Below are 20,889 nucleotides of genomic sequence, written 5' to 3'. Positions count from 1 at the left end.
TCGGTGAGAAGACGGACCATTGAGTAGGTGGGGTCAATAAGGTGTGGTCAGTCAGTGGTGGAGTCTTGGTCTCCCTGAGAAAAGAGGGGTTTGTGCTGAGAGAGAGGTCGATCTTGAGGATTTTTCGTTAAAAAAGCTGGAAAATAGTCGCATTGTTTTTTGGAGGACACTGAATCGGATGTGATGGGTTTGGAGGTTTGGCTTCTGATGATGCTGAAGAGCTCTTTGGGGCGATTTTTTGCATTATCTAGAGCGGAACAGAAGAAATGTATTATACTTTGCATCATATAATACAGAGCTCTCAAACACACTGTAGATCAGTTTACTCTAAAGCTGTCAAAGCCGAAAAAGAGACAGCTGAGGCCCTTTCTCATCAGATTCCTAGAAAACGCCCATCATCGATTAGTATTGTAAATAAACCAAAGCCAGTTGCCAAAGCAGAGGTGATTGAATGGGCAAGGTTCAACCCAGGCTAGCAGCTGGATTGGAACAGCATCTGATAGAAATTTAGAAGCTGCTGTAAGAATTCACTTCGGATCCTTTATGCCTTGTTTCAGACAAACATCTCTTCTGAATCCTGGCAAAAAGCCCTCTTTGCACACTTTTGCAAACCTTGGAAATATCCATCTAAGTGTTCTTCCCACTCCCGCTCTCTGTGCTAAGTAGTGAACGTAAAGTTTATTCTAAACTTCTAGTAAATCATATACATGATTGATACATGTCAACCAACAAGGGATTATTGAAGGCCGAAATATTAATAAGAATATCTGTGAATTCTGGGCCTGTATTGATCATGCAAGTGCCAAGTCCACTTATCCAACAGCACTTTTGATGCATGCAGAATACGCTCTTGGCCATGTGCCCAGGTCCTATTTGTGGTATGCGGTGATGCATTATGGTTACCTGTCCCAGTTTGTAATAACTATGAGCCCTTTATCGCAGGTATCTTGCATTCGTATTAGTCTAAATGCATCCATTAGCCAACCTATTTTGATTAAGTCTGGTAATATCCCAGGATGTCCTATGTCTCCACTAGCGCCTCTTCAGAGAGGCTTCGGCAACCACTGTCCTTATGACGTCTGTCATCAAAGGGCATTGGGTACAACAGTCGAGAAGGTTAAGTGACATGCAAATTATACGATAGTGGTTTGTAGCAATTCTGATTCTGTATCATTTCCTATGGGCTACTTTTGGGAAGATTGATTTATCATTGGGCTATAAGTTAAAGGTCAATAAAACTGAGATTGTGTCATAGAACATTAATGAGGCAGATTGTGGGGCTGCTTATCAGATGGAGTGTAAAAAATATGTAGGAGTAATATTTCCAAGGAATCCTGAAAACTTATTTCATTTGGAATACAATTCAAAATGGTCTGAGATCAACCAATTTCTGGATCATACCTCCATCATCACTGATTGATCATGTCAATTATATTAAGATGACAATTCTCACGTAATTACTATATGTTTCTCCAAACCTTGCTATTTACATAAGAAAGAGATTTCATGAAATAATAGAAGCCCATGTTAACAGATTTTAAATAATAATAATGTGCCTACAAACACCCACAGAAACCCAAAAAGGAATTTAGATGAAGCAGGATTGCTTCAATTCATTCGAATACTTAGTAGACATCTTATGACCTATAACTTACAGAGCTCCTCAAACTAAATATAACAACGCTAAGTTTTTGGTTTTTTTTAAACTTAGAATTAAAAAAATAGCGAAAATATGTGCGGAGGGATGGACTTGTACTTAAAATACCAAGAATTATGAGCAATGCAGAAATATGAGGAAAATCTAATTGTTCAGCTCATGAGATTATCATGAATTTAATGTTGAAAGATGTTTTGTCGTGATTCAGGGTTATCAATAATACTTCTGGGCATCTAAAATGTTTTGAAGAATTAACCCAATTCTGATACAATAAACTGACACATTGATATCATTTGCGACTGAAAAATGCATTCACACAATAATTTATTAAAGACATCTATCCATAATAAGGCGATCTACCCATAAGAAAGAAAACCCCCCTAACTGTCAAAAACATTACATCAACCCACAATATAAGAAAAACATCTACCCATAATATTAGGAAGACATCTACTGAGAGTAGTATAAAAGGCATCTGCCCACAATTCAATAAAGAAATTGTTTGGACTGAGAAGAGTGCCCTGCATGACTCTGGACAGCATGTGCCCCTGAATGAGTTAATCATAGCAAGCTCTGTAGGTTTTGACCACCCGTCTCAGCACACATGCATGTCACTCCTCCCCCTTCTTGTTTCCCTTCACTGGCTCCCCATCAAACAACGGGCTCTCTTCAAACTTGGATGCCTCACTTTCCAGGCCAGGGCAGGCACTGCCCCTGCCTTTATCAATTCGGCTATCACCAACTACTGCCCATCCAGAGACCTTCGTTCATCCTCCAAATCTTTGCTAGTTATCCCCCGGTTCAAGAAATCAAGGTCGGGAGGTCAGAAATTTTCGGTCTTGGCACCCACCTTTTGGAATACCCTCCCGTCCTCAGTCAGACAATCCCCTTCTTATACGGAATTCCGTAAGGCCCTTAAAACTTTTTTATTTCAGCAAGCTTTTAGTTCTTAGTTCTGTGCCTCTCCACCATGTACTCCCCCAGCGCCAAGAAACTGTATAGTGAACGTGCGCTCTATAAATCCTTAAAAATTCAAATTCAAATTCACCGCAACCCCGCAGAAACATCATCAGGTGGTGCTAACTTTGTTTATCTGGATCAGCAAGCTCAGGTGCTGTAGATACTGACCGCAAATAAGTTGGCTAGGCTGAGGAAAGGATATTGACAACCTCACTCTGTGGGCTATGCGGAGCACACACCATACACAGATGGGCTGCAGACAAATGAACTCCACAGGCAGCACCTGTGCTGCGGAAAGATCAAAATGGATAGGAAAGCCTCTTTGCTACCCAGGAAGGTAATGGCAAGGGATGGTACAAGCCCATATGAAAGGTGAAATAGCATTCACCAGTGCTGGCCTAGAATAGGGTGAGCTCCCCACGGCCACACAGGGCCAGATTCACAAAAGTAATCTTAAGTTTAATTTAAGACCAAAATGTAAGTTTAACTGAGACAACATCCTAACTTTACTACTCCTAAATGCCCTTTGTGAATACCGAAAGTCGTAAAGTTAGGATTTTGACTCAGATTACTTTTGTGAATAGGGCCCATAGTGACTGGACTGCCCAGGAAGAACCTCGGAGAATGTTGTCCCACGCCAGCAGTCTAGGCTGCCTCCCCAGTAAACACCGGGAGAATGACTGGACTGTTGAATATTCAATCAATCAATCAATCAAAGAAGCTTTATTCGGCATTGGAAAACACCATAAAAGTACAATTTTAAAACAATATCATATATATACATTCTTCATTCCGCAATGCTTTCTCAAGTTGATCTATTTACAGTCAATCCATCAATCAATCAAGAGTATTTGTAAAGCGCGCTACTCACCCGCTAGGGTCTCAAGGTGCTGGGGGGGGTCTTGAGTTGCTTCCTGAAGGAGAGATGGTCCTGGGTGAGTCGTAGGTGCGTGGGGAGGGTGTTCCAGGTCTTGGCTGCCAGGTGGGGGAAGGATCTTCCTCCGGTGGTGGTTCTGCGGATCCGTGGGACGGGGGCGAGGCTGGCGGAGCGGTGCTGGCGGGTTGGCGTGTAGAACGTGAGGCGGTTGTTGAGGTATTCGGGGCCCAAGTCGTGGAGAGCCTTGTGTGTGTGGGTGAGGAGTCTGAACGTGATCCTCTTGCTGACGGGGAGCCAGTGCAGGTCCCTCAGGTGGGCGGAGATGTGGCTGTGTCGGGGGATGTCCAAGACGAGTCGTGCTGAGGCGTTCTGGATGCGCTGGAGTCTTTCCTGTAGTTTGGCGGTGGTCCCAGCGTAGAGGGCGTTCCCGTAGTCCAGGCGGCTGGTGACGAGGGCCTGGGTGACCGTTTTCCTGGTTCCAGTGGGGATCCAGCGGAAGATCTTACGGAGCATGCGGAGGGGGTTGAAGCAGGAGGAGGTAACGGCGTTAACTTGCCGGGCCATCGTGAGGAAGGAGTCAAGGATGAAGCCCAGGTTGCGTGCGAAGTCCGTGGGCTTGGGTGGTGGGCCCAGAGCAGGGGGCCACCAGGAGTCGTCCCAGGCGGAGATGGATGGGCCGAGCATGAGGACTTCCGTCTTGTCTGAGTTCAGTTTCAGGCGGCTGAGCTTCATCCAGTCTGCGATGTCTTTCATTCCGTCCTGGAAGCTGGCTCTGGCGGAGGTGGGGTCGTTGGTGAGGGAGAGGATCAGTTGGGTATCGTCGGCGTAGGAGATGATGTTGAGGTTGTGCTTGCGTGCAATGGCTGCGAGGGGGCTCATGTAGACGTTGAAGAGGGTGGGGCTGAGCGAGGAGCCTTGAGGTACGCCGCAGATGATCTTGGTGGCTTCTGCGAGGAAGGGCGGGAGACGGATTCTTTGGGTTCTGTCGGAGAGGAAGGAGGTGATCCATTCAAGGGCCTTTCCTTGGATCCCGGCGTGGCGGAGGGGGGTTGTCAGCGTGCGGTGGCAGACCGTGTCGAACGCAGCCAAAAGGTCGAGCAGGATGAGGGCGGCGGTTTCTCCGTTGTCCAGCAGGGGCCGGATGTCGTCGGTGGCCGCGATGAGGGCGGTCTCGGTGCTGTGGTTCGCTCGGAATCCGGACTGAGATGGGTCGAGGGAGCCGTTCATCTCCAGGAAGGCTGTCAGCTGTTTGTTGACGGTTTTCTCGATGACTTTTGCAGGGAAGGGGAGGAGCACGATGGGGCGGAAGTTCTTGAGGTCTGAGGGGTCTGCGGAAGGTTTCTTCAGGAGGGCGCTGATCTCTGCGTGCTTCCAGCTCTCCGAGAAGGTGGCGGGTATGAAGGAGTTGTTGATGATGTCCCGAAGTTTGGGTGCGATGATGGAGTCGGCTTTGTTGAAGATGTGGTGTGGGCAGGGATCGGCTGGGGAGCCCGAGTGGATGGTGTTCATTGTGTGGGTGGTATCTTCCGTGCTGACCTGAGTCCAGGCGCACAGGGTGGTGGTGGGGGGTGTAGGTCCGGTGGTGGGGTACGAGTTCTGAGCGCCGAAGCTGTCGTGTATGTCGACGATCTTACGGTGAAAAAAGGTGGCCAGAGAGTTGCAGAGGTCTTGAGAAGGCGTGATGTCGTTGTTGCTGACGTTGGGGTTGGAGAGCTCTTTCACGACGTTGAAGAGTTCCTTGCTGTTGTGGGTGTTGTTATCCAGTCGTTCTCTGAAGGATGACCTTTTGGTGGTGCGGATCAGCTGGTGGTGTTTGCGGGTGGCGTTCTTGAGGGCTGATGGAGCGAGATAGAAAACAAAATTTTGTTTAAACTCGCAAAGTCACATTTCCATAACATGAATAAAATTATTAATGATTTGTGATATGTCGTGCTAATACAACCTAGATTAAACTTTACACGTGGGGGGACTAACATGTGTGCTCATAAACGTGCATAAATGTTGCATCTTTTTGTTCGTGCAAAATAATAAAATAATTTATTGTTTTCGTTTTTGTCATTACTAACTGCTGCATATTTAAAATAAGCATGTGCTTGTTTTGCTTATTCTTGTCTGTGTGATGTCATTTCTACTATTCTAGGTGCATATGGGTCTCATAGAAAAACGAAGACTGGTAAATATAAACGCTGCTTTATTTGTTTGCAATGGCTAGGTAACATTTTGATTAATCGGGTGGGTTAATTAATTAGTAAACCATGGGGTGGATACAGAATATACTTTATTTCTTACATTAATACTTTTCTTGTGTTTGTTTTATACTAGAAATCATAAGTTGCCTGCTTTTGAGGCCTAACTATTTGAGCCGCACAAAAAGAGCTAATTCATATTTCTGCAGAAAGTCACGAGACGCCCATTCTGAATTAAAACGTTTATTGAGGCTGCATTCACAAAGCAAAAACTGATGAGCTGACATCATTCTGTCGGACATGGCCAAGGTCGAAAGTGAACTTTTTGTCAGTCCTTAACTTGGCATCCGCGGAAGTTGCACTGTAAGACTATGGAAGCTGCGAGGATGACTTAAAACAAAGTTGCAATCGCAGGAAGCCTCTGGCTTCACGTGGAAGAGACAATGGTCTTTGTAAGACATGATTTTGTGGAACTTTTTAAGAATCGGGTGACATGTCACTTGTCACTCTCAGCCAATGGGACGTCGAGTATTTCTGAAAACTTTCCTTTGCTAGTTTAGTTAGCGTAGAAAGGTATAAAAAGTCATGCCCTTAGGGTCGGGCTGGCTGCTGCTTTCTGACTTTCCGATGAGGGTGATGTGCTGCTGGACTTTGCGTGGAGCACGTAAGAATCCTCAAAGAACTTTACTTTAATTTCTGTCTATTTAGCTCAGTTAGGGAAATAGGTTTTAGAAATGCTAAACTTTATATAATTTCTTTAAAATTGATTCAATTGCTTAAATTGTATTTTTCCATATTTCTTACTATCATGCTTGCTTTAATGCTAATAAAATTCGATTATAAAACTTACAACTTATATACCATAATTTAGAAAATAAAATCTTACTTTTGACAAACAAGCTGGTCTTGGTTATTTAGAAGTATAGGTTACCTTTAGCTAGATCACATCGCCTATAGTGGTCAATTAAATGGTTGGGTTTTATTCTAATGACAATATTCTTTCTGCAAATGTATAAATATGTTTATAGTTTGTAAATAATGTGGATATAGATTTATTTGACCACCTGATTCAGTAGGCCCAAAAATATATCAGGTTCATAAATGGGTCCATGTATAGTTTAGAATTTTGTTTATAGGTTATGAAATTGGGTAGCGTAGTTTATGATATATTTTCTATAGCCCGCTGGATCAGGGCTGTCATGTTATCCGTTGACTGGTTGTGGCGCCAGGCTTTCTCGAGGTCACGGCAGGATTTCTTGGAGTCTTTGAGATCGTTGGTGAACCACGCGGCTTTCTTGCTGTTGAGGTTGCTGGGAGGGTTTTTCAGTGGAGCAAGGGTGTTGGCGGAGGGTTTAGGCTCAAGGAGGTGGTGAGTCGATTGGTGGTGATCTTGCTCCAGCATCTTCGGGGGGTTTGTTGAGGGTGGTGGTGGGTCGTTGTTTTCCTGAAGTTGAAGTGTACGCAGCTGTGGCCGGTCCAGTGGAGCTCGGTGGTGTGGCTGAAGGAGATGTGGTTCCTGGAGGAGAAGACGGGGTCGAGCGTGTGGCCGGCGTAATGGGTGGGGGTGTTGACCAGTTGCTTGAATCCGAGGTTGGCGAGGTTGTCTAGTAGGGCGGTGGTGTTGTAGTCCTGGTCGTTCTCCAGGTGGAAGTTGAGGTCTCCTAGGAGGATGTAGTCTGGGGAGGCGAGGGCGAGCGGGCTGATGAAGTCTGCGATGGCCTCGCTGAAGGGTGAGCGTGGTCCCGGGGGTCTGTAGATGAGGGTTCCTCAGAGGGTGGTCTTGGGGTCGGTGTGAATCTGGAAGTGCAGGTGCTCTGTGGTGGCGAGGGTGTCATTGGTGTTGGTCATGATGCGGATAGTGTTTCTGTGGGCGATGGCGATGCCTCCTCCGGTCTGGTTGACGCGGTCCCTCCAGATGATCTTGTAGCCATCCGGGATGGCAATGGCGATGTCGGGGGCTGAGGAGGCGTTCATCCAGGTTTCCGTGAAGAAGGCGACGTCTGGTGCCGTTTTGTCCAGGAGGTCCCATTGTTCGACGGCGTGCCTGTGGATGGAGCGGGTGTTGAGCAGGATACACTTGAGGTGGTTGTTGTTGGCGGCTGTTTTGGCTGGCGCGGTGCAGGACCGAGTGCAGGTGAAGTAGCAGGCATGGCAGGTGAAGGCTCCGTAGGTGCGTTTCGGGGTGGCTTGGTAGCAGGCTGGATGTCGGCCGGTGTTGAGTGCGTGGAGGGTGGCGGCGTCGTAGCTCAGTCGGGTTGGTTGGCTCTGGCGCGGTCCAGGGATTCTGGCACAGGGCGCGGTCCAGGCGTGGACGGGCGTAGACGGGCTTGCCTTTGGTGTGCCTTCGGCACGCAATCGGCACGCCCGCTGCGCGTAGCCGCTGCGCGTACGCGCGGTCCCCGCCATTAATGGTGAAGTGGGAGGGAGGAGCAGCTGGGAGGCGGGAGCGGGGCGGCGAATGGGGAGCGGGAGACAGTCCCTTTAATTCTGGTACCCTCCCGACAGTTTTTACTCGTGTTTACCTTGGGGGGGGGGGTCCTTCAACGCATCTCTCTTGTCTCTCTTAGCTTGACTGCCAGTCTTAAAAAACTTGTAATAGAGAGTAAGGTCAGGGGGTCTTGGGCCATTTGCAAATATAAAAGGGCTACCTTGGCCTGTTTAAATTGAGTATTCATTGTTGACTTCTGAAATATTATATACAGTACTGAGTTGTGTGTGAATTAGTAAAGTACTTACTCCTTTTAATGACTAATCACAGACTGGGCATTGGATTACAAACTTTTATTATTCAAAAGTTTATTGAGTTCTGAGTCTCTAAACCCGCAGCACCTACTGAGTAAGCCTTCCACTGCTTGGATATATTAATCTGAGGATCAAGTGCTGAAGGGGTGCTCTCTGGTCAGTTTTAGTCTCAATAGTAAGGGTAAACATCAGTACACCCACAATCAAGGGCTCATATTGTCACAATCTGATCCCAGTAAACCCTGACTGCCATGGAACTCCGGAAAATGTTCCCACAGATATCAACCCATAATATAAAAGGATGTCTGACCATAATATAAATTAATAATCTCCCTATAATGTAATAAAAAATGGATGCATGCCCATCGCTAAAAATTGCATTAGAAATCTCTAAATATGTGACTCCCAGGGAATGTTTTAACTGTGCACTGCAGGCTATGATTTGTACAACTGTGTTTCATGTTTTAGGGGTTCACAGAGGCTAATGAGAGATGCCCCATAGATTTCTAGGGATATTCATGATCAAAAAACGATGGCATCACTATGGGCCACAATCCAGTCCAATCCCCAACAGTACCCATCAGTGCCCTGCCCCTGGTGGTAATTGCACCACAGATGGGCTGTGGCTAGAGCATGCCCTCTGTGCAGTGCACCACTGCCGTGCAGATGTGCCACTTCGCCTGATTGTCTATCACCTGGAGGGGGCGCCCAGACTCTGGTTAATCGCTAGGATTCACCGTGCGGTGCAGTGCATGCACTCCAACGTAGGAGTAAATACCGCAACCCCATTACTACATGCAGTGGTTTGACTGGCCTACGGCAGTGGCGGGGGCATGGATGCCACTGTTTGTTTGCGGGTGTCCTCACCTCCACCTCTCCTTTGTGGTAGAAGGGTGGAGCTAATTTGGGTGAGGAAGATGACCATCTCCACTACCAAGGTCTAGTTTAGGGGCTTTCAGGCTTATAGTAGGTAATAAAGCGCTGTATAAGCAACCAGTTATCATTAAAATTGGTTACATTTGTTATTGTGATTGAAATTGCTGAAAAGTTTGTCTGTAGGCATTAAGTCTGCAGTGCTGCTGCACCCCTGGGTAGCTCCCTGAGTGTGTGGTGCTTTCTCCCCTTCTCACTCAATAGCCCCACCAACAACACTCACTTCCTTTGGCTTCATTTGAGTTAGTAGTTACAAAATAAAAATAGTTTTGGCCTTGTATTTTATACATAACATGACACTAATTGTGTCATGGTGGGTGGATATAAGGTTGCACTATTAACCTGCTAGGTGGTTTAGTGACCGCAGAAGGATGAAATGAGTACCCCTTGTTAAGATTTCAACCTGTGACATACAAGTTACGCACTGATCTCTGCCATGGGTGTTCCATCCACAGGGGTATGTACAGGTTGTGGCAGGCAACAAAGACTTACACATCCTAATGGAGTCTATCCAGGTAAGAAAGGTTCTCTACAAAAACAATACGAAAACGACGGAGTACCCTGTCTGCCAAACTCTCAGTCCGACTCCCTCCTTTAGAGATGGGTGTACTTAAACTTTACGGGGGCGAAGCCCCCATTACTTCCATCAATGGAAACCTTCCTCCGACAGCCTAATGGAACAGGGATGTCGGAGGGAGGACATTACACCACCCACCCTATTGAGGTAGTTTCAGAAACACACTCCCGCTTTGAGGGTGGTTTTCTGAAAACAAAAAAAAACACAATTGTTCGGTGAATGTCCAATCAAAATCAATGACGGACGTCCATCAAACTTTTTGTACTGTGAACAGAGCCGCCATGACAGTGGTTCCTTTAAAGGCACATAGATGATCCCTGGGCTTGTGGTCATCTCTAAATTTGGTGGATGGTAATCAATTGTGATGGGGAAACAACCTTTACAACGCAACTTTTACAACGCACTACCATTACAACAAAACTTTTACAAGGCAACATCCATTACAACGCATGTCATTACAACGCAACCATTACAACGCATGACACTACAACGCATATCACTACAACGCATGCCATTACAACACATACCATTACAACGCATACCATTACAACGCATACCATTACCATCCAACACTTACCCTACTGTTGCACCCCCTGGAGTTAGAGTAGTAATTTTTACCCCTAACTATCCAACACTTATCCTACTGTTGCACCCCCTGGAGTTAGAATAGTAATTTTTACCCCTACAGTATCCAATACTTACCATACATGCAATGTAATGTTATGCATTGTAATGGTATGCGTTGTAAAGGTAGTATGCGTTGTAATGGAATGCGTTGTAAAGGTAGTTTTTAAAAATTCGTTGTAATGGCATGCGTTGTAATGGATGTTGCGTTGTAAAAAATGCGTTGTAAAAGTATGCGTTGTAACGTCATACAACCTTGTGATGACAGAGGTAATGTCTTCTGTCTCCATGATAAAAAACCATCCTACAAAGCGTATATAAGGTCAATAATCTATTTTTCAGGAGTTTAATCACAGTGTTTTTTTTTTACCAAAGTAAATACACCAGTTATAACATTCTGATTAAAAAAGCGAAATTGTTTTTCCAAAATCCACGAATATTTATATATTTTAAATAGATTCATTAGTGGAAAGACTCCAAATATCATACACTTCAATCTTGAATAGAATGAGTAAATAGCCAGCAGGGCTGTAAATGGTATATAAAAATAAGACACTAATCAGTGAAAAATCATATAACATGATCAATAAACAGATACAAAATGCACATTTATTCCCACAAATAATAAAAAACAAAAAAAACACCAGTCAACGAAGAATCGCATATAATGATCAGTAATCAGGAACACAAAAAACATTAACAAAGATATATGTAAAGTAAATGATTAAATGTCCCTTGAAAATGTACCTGCACTGGGGAATACCATGTATTCTCAATGCAGTGAACCAGTCATTGCGTGCTTTGAAACCACCATCCCAACCCCTAATGGCTCTGATTTCTCTCGTTTGCAGGGTAACGTTGTGCTGGGAGCCGAGTCTGAGTACGAGCAGACCCAATGGTTGGAGATGCTGCACGAATCCGGAAAAGTGTAAGGACTGATGGGATGTCATATCAAGCTGTTTTGTTTCACTTTCCAGAAAGTCCCTTCAAACTCCCTAATATCAATCTGAATGTGCGCCGAAACATGTCAACAACGACCACTCACATGCAAGGGTTTAGTAGTAAGGTTGAAAGGATAGAGCAAAGTGTTAGAGGTAAGAACTTAAGGAATAAAGGGCCATATGTATCAAGATACCCATTTGCGATTTCCAAATAGTGATTTTTAAGAAATCGCTATTTGAGAATCGCAAATGGGTTTGTATGTACAAAATCGCATTTTTTTTGCGATTTCTTAGAATTCCTTAATTGCGATTAGCAAATTGCGAATCGCAATTAAGGAATACTTTCCCATTCATTTCTATGGGCCAGGAGGCCCATAGGAATGAATGGGAAGTGATTCTCAATTTGTGATTCGCAATTTGCTAATTGCAAATTGAGAATAATTTCAAGGGTGCAGGGGTGTCCAAAGGACACCCTGTTGCACCCCTGAAACATCAATGGGTGCCCATGTGGCGCACATACATGCCCTAAGGGCATGTATGTGCGTCACATGGCACTTTGAAAAATGCAAAAATGTGCATTTTTCAAGGAATTCGCAACTTACCACCAACTAGAAGTTGGTGGTAATTTGCGATTCCTTAAAAACATTTTGCTAATTTTTTTTGCTACATACATTGCATTTAAGGAATCGCAAAATTAGCGATTCCTTAAATGCACTTGCAAAATAAGGAAACGCAAATTTAGCAATTCCTTATTTTGCCCAAGACTTTGCTTAATACATTCCATTTAGCAAATTCGCATTCGCAAAGGCCGAAATTCTGTGAATTTCGGCCTTTGCGAATGCGAATTTGCATGATACATATGGCCGAATGTGATAGGTGTTAGCGCTTAGGGGATCGCGGACACAGACTTTTGCGTTCAACGATAGGGGCTTTGGATGAGGAGTTAGGTAAGAGATTAGGGGTAGGGATAAGGGTTCACAGCAAATTGAATGGGCTTAGGGGTAAGTATAAGGGTTAGGAAATAAGGATAATGGGTTAGTGCTCAGGGGTCTCAGGAACTGGATATAAGAGGTAGGGGTAGGAATATGGCTAAGAAGCAAAGGGTATATCAGCTTAGGGGTTAGCAACATGGCAGTAGGGGTTAGGGAGCAGAGGTTAGGGAATATGGGTTGAACGTGAGGAGTTTTGGTTGATGGAATAAAGTGAAGGCGAAGGTGAGTGCTAGGTATGTGTTAGTCTTAGTTTACGGATAAGGTAGAGAAGTAATTCAAACCTAATTCCTTTTAGAACAAAATTGTATTTGCCATTGCCCATTTAATTGAAAATGAACTGTTTAAAACCATTTGGTTTCAAATCATTTGTTTCAAACTAAGTGGGCCTCACACTATTTATTGCCAACTTTTCCCTTAGATTACCTCTAGAGAGGACCGGTGATGCTTCTGTGTGACCATTCAGCTGCCAGTGATCCATTATGTCACCTTCACTCTTTTACCACCAGGGTAGGGCATGAGGTGGCACAACCTGGGGTGATGAACAGGAGTGCACCAATGGTCACAAGTCTGGGTGTGTGCAGTGCAGTGTGTTACACATATCTTGCACCATATCACTTTTAGGTCCAGGACCACTGTATGCATGTATGCAGTTATGTATGTATCTATGGGTATTCATAAAGTGCAAAACAAGTTATAAACAGCCGGTTGCACAGTTGAAGGCGGGGCATCAGGTGAGGGCGGGTACCGGATGCTTACAAATAGAGGTTTCTCTGCCTTGGCACCATATGGAGTAGGCAGTTGGATACATTATTTCTGGATGAGGTGTACCTTCAAGAGAATGACCTGCAGCTTCTAAGTGGTGTGAGGTAGATGGCTGGATGCTGGCAGGTTCTCAAGGCATGTCTTGGAATGTGTGTACTGACTTTGTGTGAGGCCACCTGTTTCCTGCTAGGAATGTGGGGCTTGAAGTAGAGGCTGGTGGTTATGGAACATGACACTCCTGTTGAGTTGGGGAGTAAATCCCTCAATATTTATTGCCTTGTGCCAGTTTTGGACTTAGGCTAGCTTGTTGTTGGCCATCAACCCAAACTGTTTTCAAGGGTTTCAGACTCACACATAGTCCAGTAAGGTCAAGTCATGGCTGTTGGAGAGGGCAGTCCAATACGTGTGCATTTCTGATTTACCTGCATGTTGACACTCCACCGCCGTGCACCACCTGGCTGCATGGGGCACTGACATGGGCGTGCCCACGTGCCCAGTCTAGCCTACAAGAGTATTTCAGGGCAGTAAAGCATTATCATACTCAAATGACTAGCAGCCAGATTCGTCATAGTGAAATCGGCTCGCAAAGGGCCAGATTCTGAGAATCTGGCCCTTTGCGAGCGCTATTTTTGCATTTGGGATTCATCATCCCAAATGCAAAAATCGCAAATCTAGAACTCGCTAAATTGCGATGAATTGCATTTAAGGAATCTCAAATTGCGATTCCTTAAATGCAATTCATGAACCATTTGAAAATTGCGAATTCGCAATCTGTGGCCGCTATTTACCGCGAAGTATAACACTTTAGTGCATTTTTCTAAGTTGTATGTTACACACACACATGTCCTTTGGACATGTGTGTGCGCAACACCAGTGTACATGGCCATTTCAGGGGTGCTACAGTGTGTCACACCGGCACCCTTGAAATCGCTTCCTTATTTGCGATTCGCTAATTCGCAAATAAGGCCCATAGGAATGAATGGGAAAGCCATTCCTTATTTGCGATTAGCAATTAGCGAATCGCAAATAAGGAAGCAGTAGAAATCGCAAAATAAATTGCGATTTCTACATGCATCCCGTTTTGCGAGTCTTTAATAGCGATTCGTTAATAATCTCTATTAAGGACTCGCAAAACGGGACATTGATGAATCTGGGGGTTAGTGCCTCTGCCTGGGTATCTCAGTCCAGGAAGTGCTGTTTACAACAGCCGCTCACTCAAGAGCAGCACCGCCAGCGGCGTCTCTAGAGGGGGCCTAATGGGGCCTGTGTCCCAGTTCTTCTTGTCTTGGCCCCCATTTACACCTCCAAAACGGCTGGTCAATGTGCCAGACACATTAATACGTCCAACTACCTTATACTGTAAGCAGTGTAGTTTGCTTAAAATGTACAAATCTGACTGTGTGTGTTTGTATGTATGTATGTATGTGTATATATATTTTTAAATGTTTACACATCTATACACGTATGTGTCTGCCTCCCTCTTTGTAAATAAATATATATATCACTAAGGAGATGGGCTCGACTGTTGTGGGTGCTTGATTGATTAGAAACAACACACAGTGCAACATAATGGACGCCGCGGACGTGGTCAGAAACCGAGAGGAGGCGGCAGTGAGTATGTTTGATGACACCCCCATAACGCATATCCAGCATGCAGGACAAGTGACGCAAGCCGAGGCGGGGGGTAGCCGGATCAAAGAATTATTTAAACAACTGGAGAAAGCCATGCGGACTGAACAATCGAAGTGGTGGGAGCAGAAGTCTCTCTCCCGCTACTTAGAAGTGGGACGTGTTCCGCGTGGCTTACGGATTATGCTGGCCCCCAGCTATGAGAACCCGGACCCCAATATGCTACAGGATTGGGCTCAGTGTAATTTGGACAATTCTAGTCGACTTTTACGAATCCTAATCCAATATGCAGAAAGTGATGGGGTGAAACTGCAAACAAAAATTACGGAATTTAATGAGCAAATCAAAGCACTGAATGAAGGGGCGTAAGAGAAAAGACTCAGGGAAGAAATGTTGGTGAGGTTGGCCAAAGAGGAGGAGGTGATCAAAAAAAGAAAAACTTTCAAATTTCAACGGGACAAATTAGACTACCAGAATGGGCGTATTTATACGTTCTCCAGAAAGTACGATCCCCCCAAGGGCAACTCAGCACCACAAACACCACAAGTAACTACCAATATGGATCAAACCTCGGCGTCATCGACGGACATCAGCTCGGTGCCCAGTAGCGACTCAGAAGCAGAACAACAGGCGGCAACGGGGCAGTTGGGGTTTACAAAGCGGTCGTTGGCTCAGGAAGTGGAGTGCTTGAGACACGACCAAAAGCAGTCAATGAGATCCCATGCCTCGAGCTCCGGAGCAACCAAAGGCGCAACATCAGGCGCAAACAACGGAGGAAATGCAGGGCAACAAAGCAAAGCAACAAATCCTGTGATAAAGAAAAAAACATACAAAAGATGGAACCGCCGATGAAGTCACAAGTAAGTGAAAATATGACTATTATAAATTTAACAGACATGCATTTGAGTCCGGGAGAGCTGAGAACGTTGTCACTAGGGTTGTCTTTCTGTCCACCCAGTACCTTTAATTATGCGCGGACCAGGATGGATTTATTCAAATTTACAAGGAAGTTAAAACTGAGAAAACTGTACCTGGCTAACAAACACAAAACGCGCAAGCCCCCAGACATCAATACAACAGGGAAGACAGAATCCACGATAATGTCGGGAGGGGATTATGAACTCCAATGTGATCTCCAAGATCTCTTAAGGGAAGGGGACATAGAGGGGACTCTGGAGGAGGACATTCCTATGAGAACGAATGCCCCGGGGGTTACCCCGTTTAAACCAAAATCGACGTTCAACCCAGTGATGGTACATGACAACATCGATGTGTTCAGTGAGTTGGTAACAGCCGAAATTAAAAAACTTCACCGAACATCATTATGTAATGACAGCAGGAAACAAAAGTACAATGATGCGTTTGGTAGTTTGATGAAAAAATTGCAGAGTCAAAACAAGGTGGTCATCAGACAGTCTGATAAGGGAGGAAATATTGTCCTCTGGCCAATGCACCTTTACATGGAGGAAGCTTTGAAGCAGCTTAATGATAGACAATGCTACAGCAGAAGTGACTGGCAAAAAGCGAAATCCGCCTGGGACAAGTTTAACACCAAATTATATTCCTGGAGAGGACAAGGGCTCTTAAGTGGTGATGAATTAAAGTTCCTAAAGACGAATCATCCGGTGATCCCGGTATTTTATCTGATTCCGAAAGTCCACAAAGATCAGACTAAGCCACCAGGAAGGCCCATAATATCGGCCAGAGGAGGAACTTTTGAAAATGCGTCTCGTTATATCGACCACTTTCTCCAGGATTATGTTAAAGCCTTGCCATCCTACCTAAAAGACACTATGGACTTCTTGGAAAAAAGTATCAACCACAAGGATGGTTTGAAAGCGGTTGCACATTTTTTGAATAGGAGACCAGTATGTATGTTGGAACACAACACTATGATCAAAGAAATGTTGGAGATTTGCCTCACAAGTAATTATTTCTTATTTCAAAATCAAGTGTTCCAACAATTGAGAGGAGTTGCGATGGGGGCCTGCTTCTCCCCCAGCTACGCGTGCTTGCACATGGGGCTGTGGGAGGAGCAGGTCCTGGGAGTCGCCTTTGCAGAAGTGATGTCAAATAATATCATGTCACTGTATAGATTCATAGATGACCTTTTTTTAATCTGGAGGGGGACAGTAAGTGAGGCAGAACAATTCATCTCGGAGATCAATGTCAACGAGTTGAATCTAAGATTTACCGGCATGATCAGTGACAAAAAAGTCAACTTCTTAGACGTTGAAGTCTATGTGGAGGAAGGAAAGCTTCAAACTAGGTTGCATCGCAAGGAGACCGCGGGCAACACGGTCCTCCATGCGTCCAGCCACCATCCGGGTCACCTGATCCGCAGCATCCCCTATGTGGAGATGCTGAGGATCAGAAGAATATGTAGAACAGATGAGTCATGCCGGGCATCACAAATGAGTAGCAAGACAAGGTTCCTGGAGAGGGGCTATTCGGAGGCCTTGGTTGTAAAAGCAATGACAAGGGCTAACAGGATGAGTACTCTGCCTGGCACCGAGGGGAAACCTAATGAAACATTGAAGGAGAAAAAAAGTGCGGGTGGCCAACCGTGACTAATTACAGCATATAGTCGCCAACACAAGCAGTTGCAAAAGATCTTTCGTAAAAATTGGCCAATAGTCAGGGGGGATCCCGTGATTGGTAAAACACTGGCTGATTACCCAGCCATAACGTATAGTCGTGCCAGGTCAATGAGCGGCATGCTTGTGAAAAGTAGCCCGGAAGTGGTGAGCAGAGACAACTGGCTCATGCAAAGTAAGGGTTTCTTGAAATGCGCCACCTGCAAGGCATGTACCATGGGGAAGAACAAGACGACCTATATGTCCCCATTTTGTGAGGTACCACAACTGATCACTAAGAAAATAACATGCAAATCAGATTTCGTTGTGTATGTGCTGGAGTGTGCGTGTGGGCTGCGGTACGTGGGCAGCACCAAGCTGCAGGTTCACAAACGCATACTCGAGCACATGCGGGCAGTTATCAACAAGGATGAAGCATACCCAGTGGCGAGACACGTCAACCAGTGCCACAAGGGTGATCTGGGGTGCCTCAACTATTAAGCTATAGATATGGTACAGCCGCTCCGCAGAGGAGGTGACAGGGAAGCGCACCTGAGATTACTTGAGACCAGATATATCCTTGAATTAAATACCAAGACACCGAACGGCCTTAATGCGACAGAGGACTTGTACACATGCCTGTAAACTGAGATATGATGATAAATATATCGGCAAGAGTATGACCAAAGGGCATGCTCGGGAGGAACCCTTATGGGGTGTGTCATTTAAACAGCAAACTGCTTTTAGGATTTATTTTTTCTATATTCATAGGTGGAATCACATTACTCTCTTAAACAGGTGCATTGGGTAAACAAGACCATATGGGCAGTGTAGACGCAGTTATCCACAAACAAATCAAGCCCACTTGGGCTTTTATACTGTATTCCCCCCTTCTTTTTGTATTCAAACCCATTTGGAAAGACACATTGCACATCTTTGCACAGATATAAGCAGACTTTGCACATATTTGACTTTTTTGCACTAATAAATTAAAAATGTTTACTTATATTCATTTTTTGGGTACATATATATAATGAAATATTGAACCTTGATTTTACATTTTATGTATTATAAATCAAAATAGGATATATTTAATATTTCACATTTTTATATGTATTTATTAAAATATTTATTGCGAAATTTGCAAAAGATCAAATGCAAAGTATGGATAGGACTAACAAAATGCTTTATAGTCCATGGGTTTTTTAAGGGGAGAATAACAAATGTGAGAATGATGTAATGTATACATTTTAGCAACATTGCTGATGATTGTTATGTTATATTTTATGCATCATCCCGCTGATATCGTTTAATGGTGTGGATTAGGCAGAAGTCTGTTGTTTTTGTCCATAGGCCCGCAGTCCTGTGACCCATGTATGCACTTTAAATCACGAGCACAGAATGACCATGTCATGTGATCAAGAGCTTTAGGGCCCGAAACGCGTCATGGCGAACGGAAGGTTGCACTAAATAAATAAAAATCAGCAAATTCACCTGATTGGGTCCGGTTCGTTCTTTGTGTCCGGTGTAAAGGATGTTCAGACGAAGTTCCTGGAATATATATATATATGTATAAGTTTACGCTCCAAGACGCTTGCAGGCACCAAATGGAGAAAAACTGACTCAGGAATATGCTGTTCTGCTGTTGTGGATATTGTGCTTTATTAAATTAAATAGTGCAAACGGTCATTACGCGTTTCGGCCAACGCAGTGGCCTTGATCACATGAGCGCTGATCAGGTGAGTGTGACATTTTTTAATAGTACCAGAGTATCATGTGACCAGCTGTCAGCTGATGTAATGAACAAGGAAAACATACTGCACATGATATAAGTGCCAAGTATCACATCCAAATAAAAAAAAAAAACCTTAAAACATCATAGCTGCTCAAATGCTAAAATGCTAAAACCAGCTGCAACATTTCCAATTTACAAGTGATAATGCAATGTATAAGTCCAATTCGAAATAGACAAATAGATTAAATGATAATTGGATGTATCATCAACCCCAAAGGTCTGTAATGTTATCCTAATGCTTAAATGCATATTTAATCAAAAACACATACACATGTAAATATTAACACAGAATTTTAAAAAAATCGATCGATGTTCAAAACATTCTGTGAGCACATGGAAAATACGTGCAAAAAAGCAATATTGACAGCACAAATACATGTTTCAATAGAGCAGCAAATCTGTTATCTATATAAAATATATAAAGCACCTACAATTTCAAATTGGAGTTTTTCACATGTCCTTTTTAAAATGCATAAAGCTGGCAGCGTTTACAGTGAAAGTGCTAAGTGCAAAAAAGTGCAGATACTATCTGGTATAAACATTAAAACTAAACATGCAATTGATGGCGAAAGCAGCATCACATAGTTAATGTAGATCAATTATTCACATGCCTCTGCCTGGTTATCTCAGTCCAGGAAGTGCTGTTTACAACAGCCGCTCACACAAGAGCAGCACCGCCAGCGGCGTCTCTAGAGGGGGCCTAATGGGGCCTGTGTCCCAGTTCTTTTTGTCTTGGCCCCCATTTACACCTCCAACACGGCTGGTCAATGCCAGACACATTAATACGTCCAACTACCTTATACTGTAAGCAGTGTAGTTTGCTTAAAATGTACAAATCTGTGTGTGTTTGTATGTATGTATGTATGTGTATATATATTTTTAAACATTTTACACATATGTGTCTGCCTCCCTCTTTGTAAATATATATATATACTGTTGAATTCGCCGAAAGTGGCGGCGCTAAACTCCAAGTGCAGATAAAAGAATTGAATGAACAAATAAAAGCGCTGAAGGAGGAAGATCTGGAGAAAAAACTGAGAGAGACTATGATAACAAGACTCTTAAAGGAAGAAGACATCATCAAAAAGAGGAAAACGTCTAAATTCCTAAGAGATAAACTTGATTATCAGAATGGACGCATTTATACTTTTTCGAGAAAGTTTGACCCTCCATCAGCAAATACAATGTCAAAACAATCTCAGGCGAGTACAAGTCAGAAACAACATTCGGTTTCATCAACTGACATCAGTACGGTCCCCAGCAGTGACTCCGAAGTGGAACAAACTTCTAATGTGGAGCAGTTGGGGTTTACAAAGCGGTCGTTGGGACAGGAGGTGGAGTGCCTGCAGAACGACCGCAAGAGATCTCTGAGATCCCATGTCGCCAACTCAGGCGCAAACAAGGGAAGAACACCAAGCGCAACCAGCGGAGGAAATGCAGGGCAGCCAAATCAAGGCGCAAAAAAGAAGACGTACAGACGGTGGAATCGTCGTTAACTCCACAAGTAAGTGACAATATGACTATTGTGAACTTGACTAATACACCACTGAGTTTTAAAGAACAGGAAATTTTATCACTGGGTTTATCATTTTGCCCCCCGTGCATGTTTGACTATGCCAGAACAAGAATGGATTTTTT

General features: G+C 44.2%; 1 protein-coding gene across 1 annotated transcript in view; it reads left to right on the top strand.

Annotated features, from left to right (window-relative positions):
• PLEKHD1 (pleckstrin homology and coiled-coil domain containing D1) overlaps positions 1 to 20,889 on the top strand; it is a 292,760-nt gene that overhangs the window by 172,069 nt on the left and 99,802 nt on the right. The window contains exon 4 of the mRNA XM_078661983.1: positions 11,408 to 11,484. Within this exon, the coding sequence (XP_078518109.1) occupies positions 11,408 to 11,484 (77 nt within the window). The remainder of the gene's footprint in view (positions 1 to 11,407; positions 11,485 to 20,889) is intronic.

This window comes from Lissotriton helveticus, chromosome 9 (assembly GCF_964261635.1).
Source record: "Lissotriton helveticus chromosome 9, aLisHel1.1, whole genome shotgun sequence".
In the NCBI taxonomy this organism is placed as follows: Eukaryota; Metazoa; Chordata; class Amphibia; order Caudata; family Salamandridae; genus Lissotriton; species Lissotriton helveticus.
This window is presented reverse-complemented; position numbering and strand designations above follow the sequence as displayed.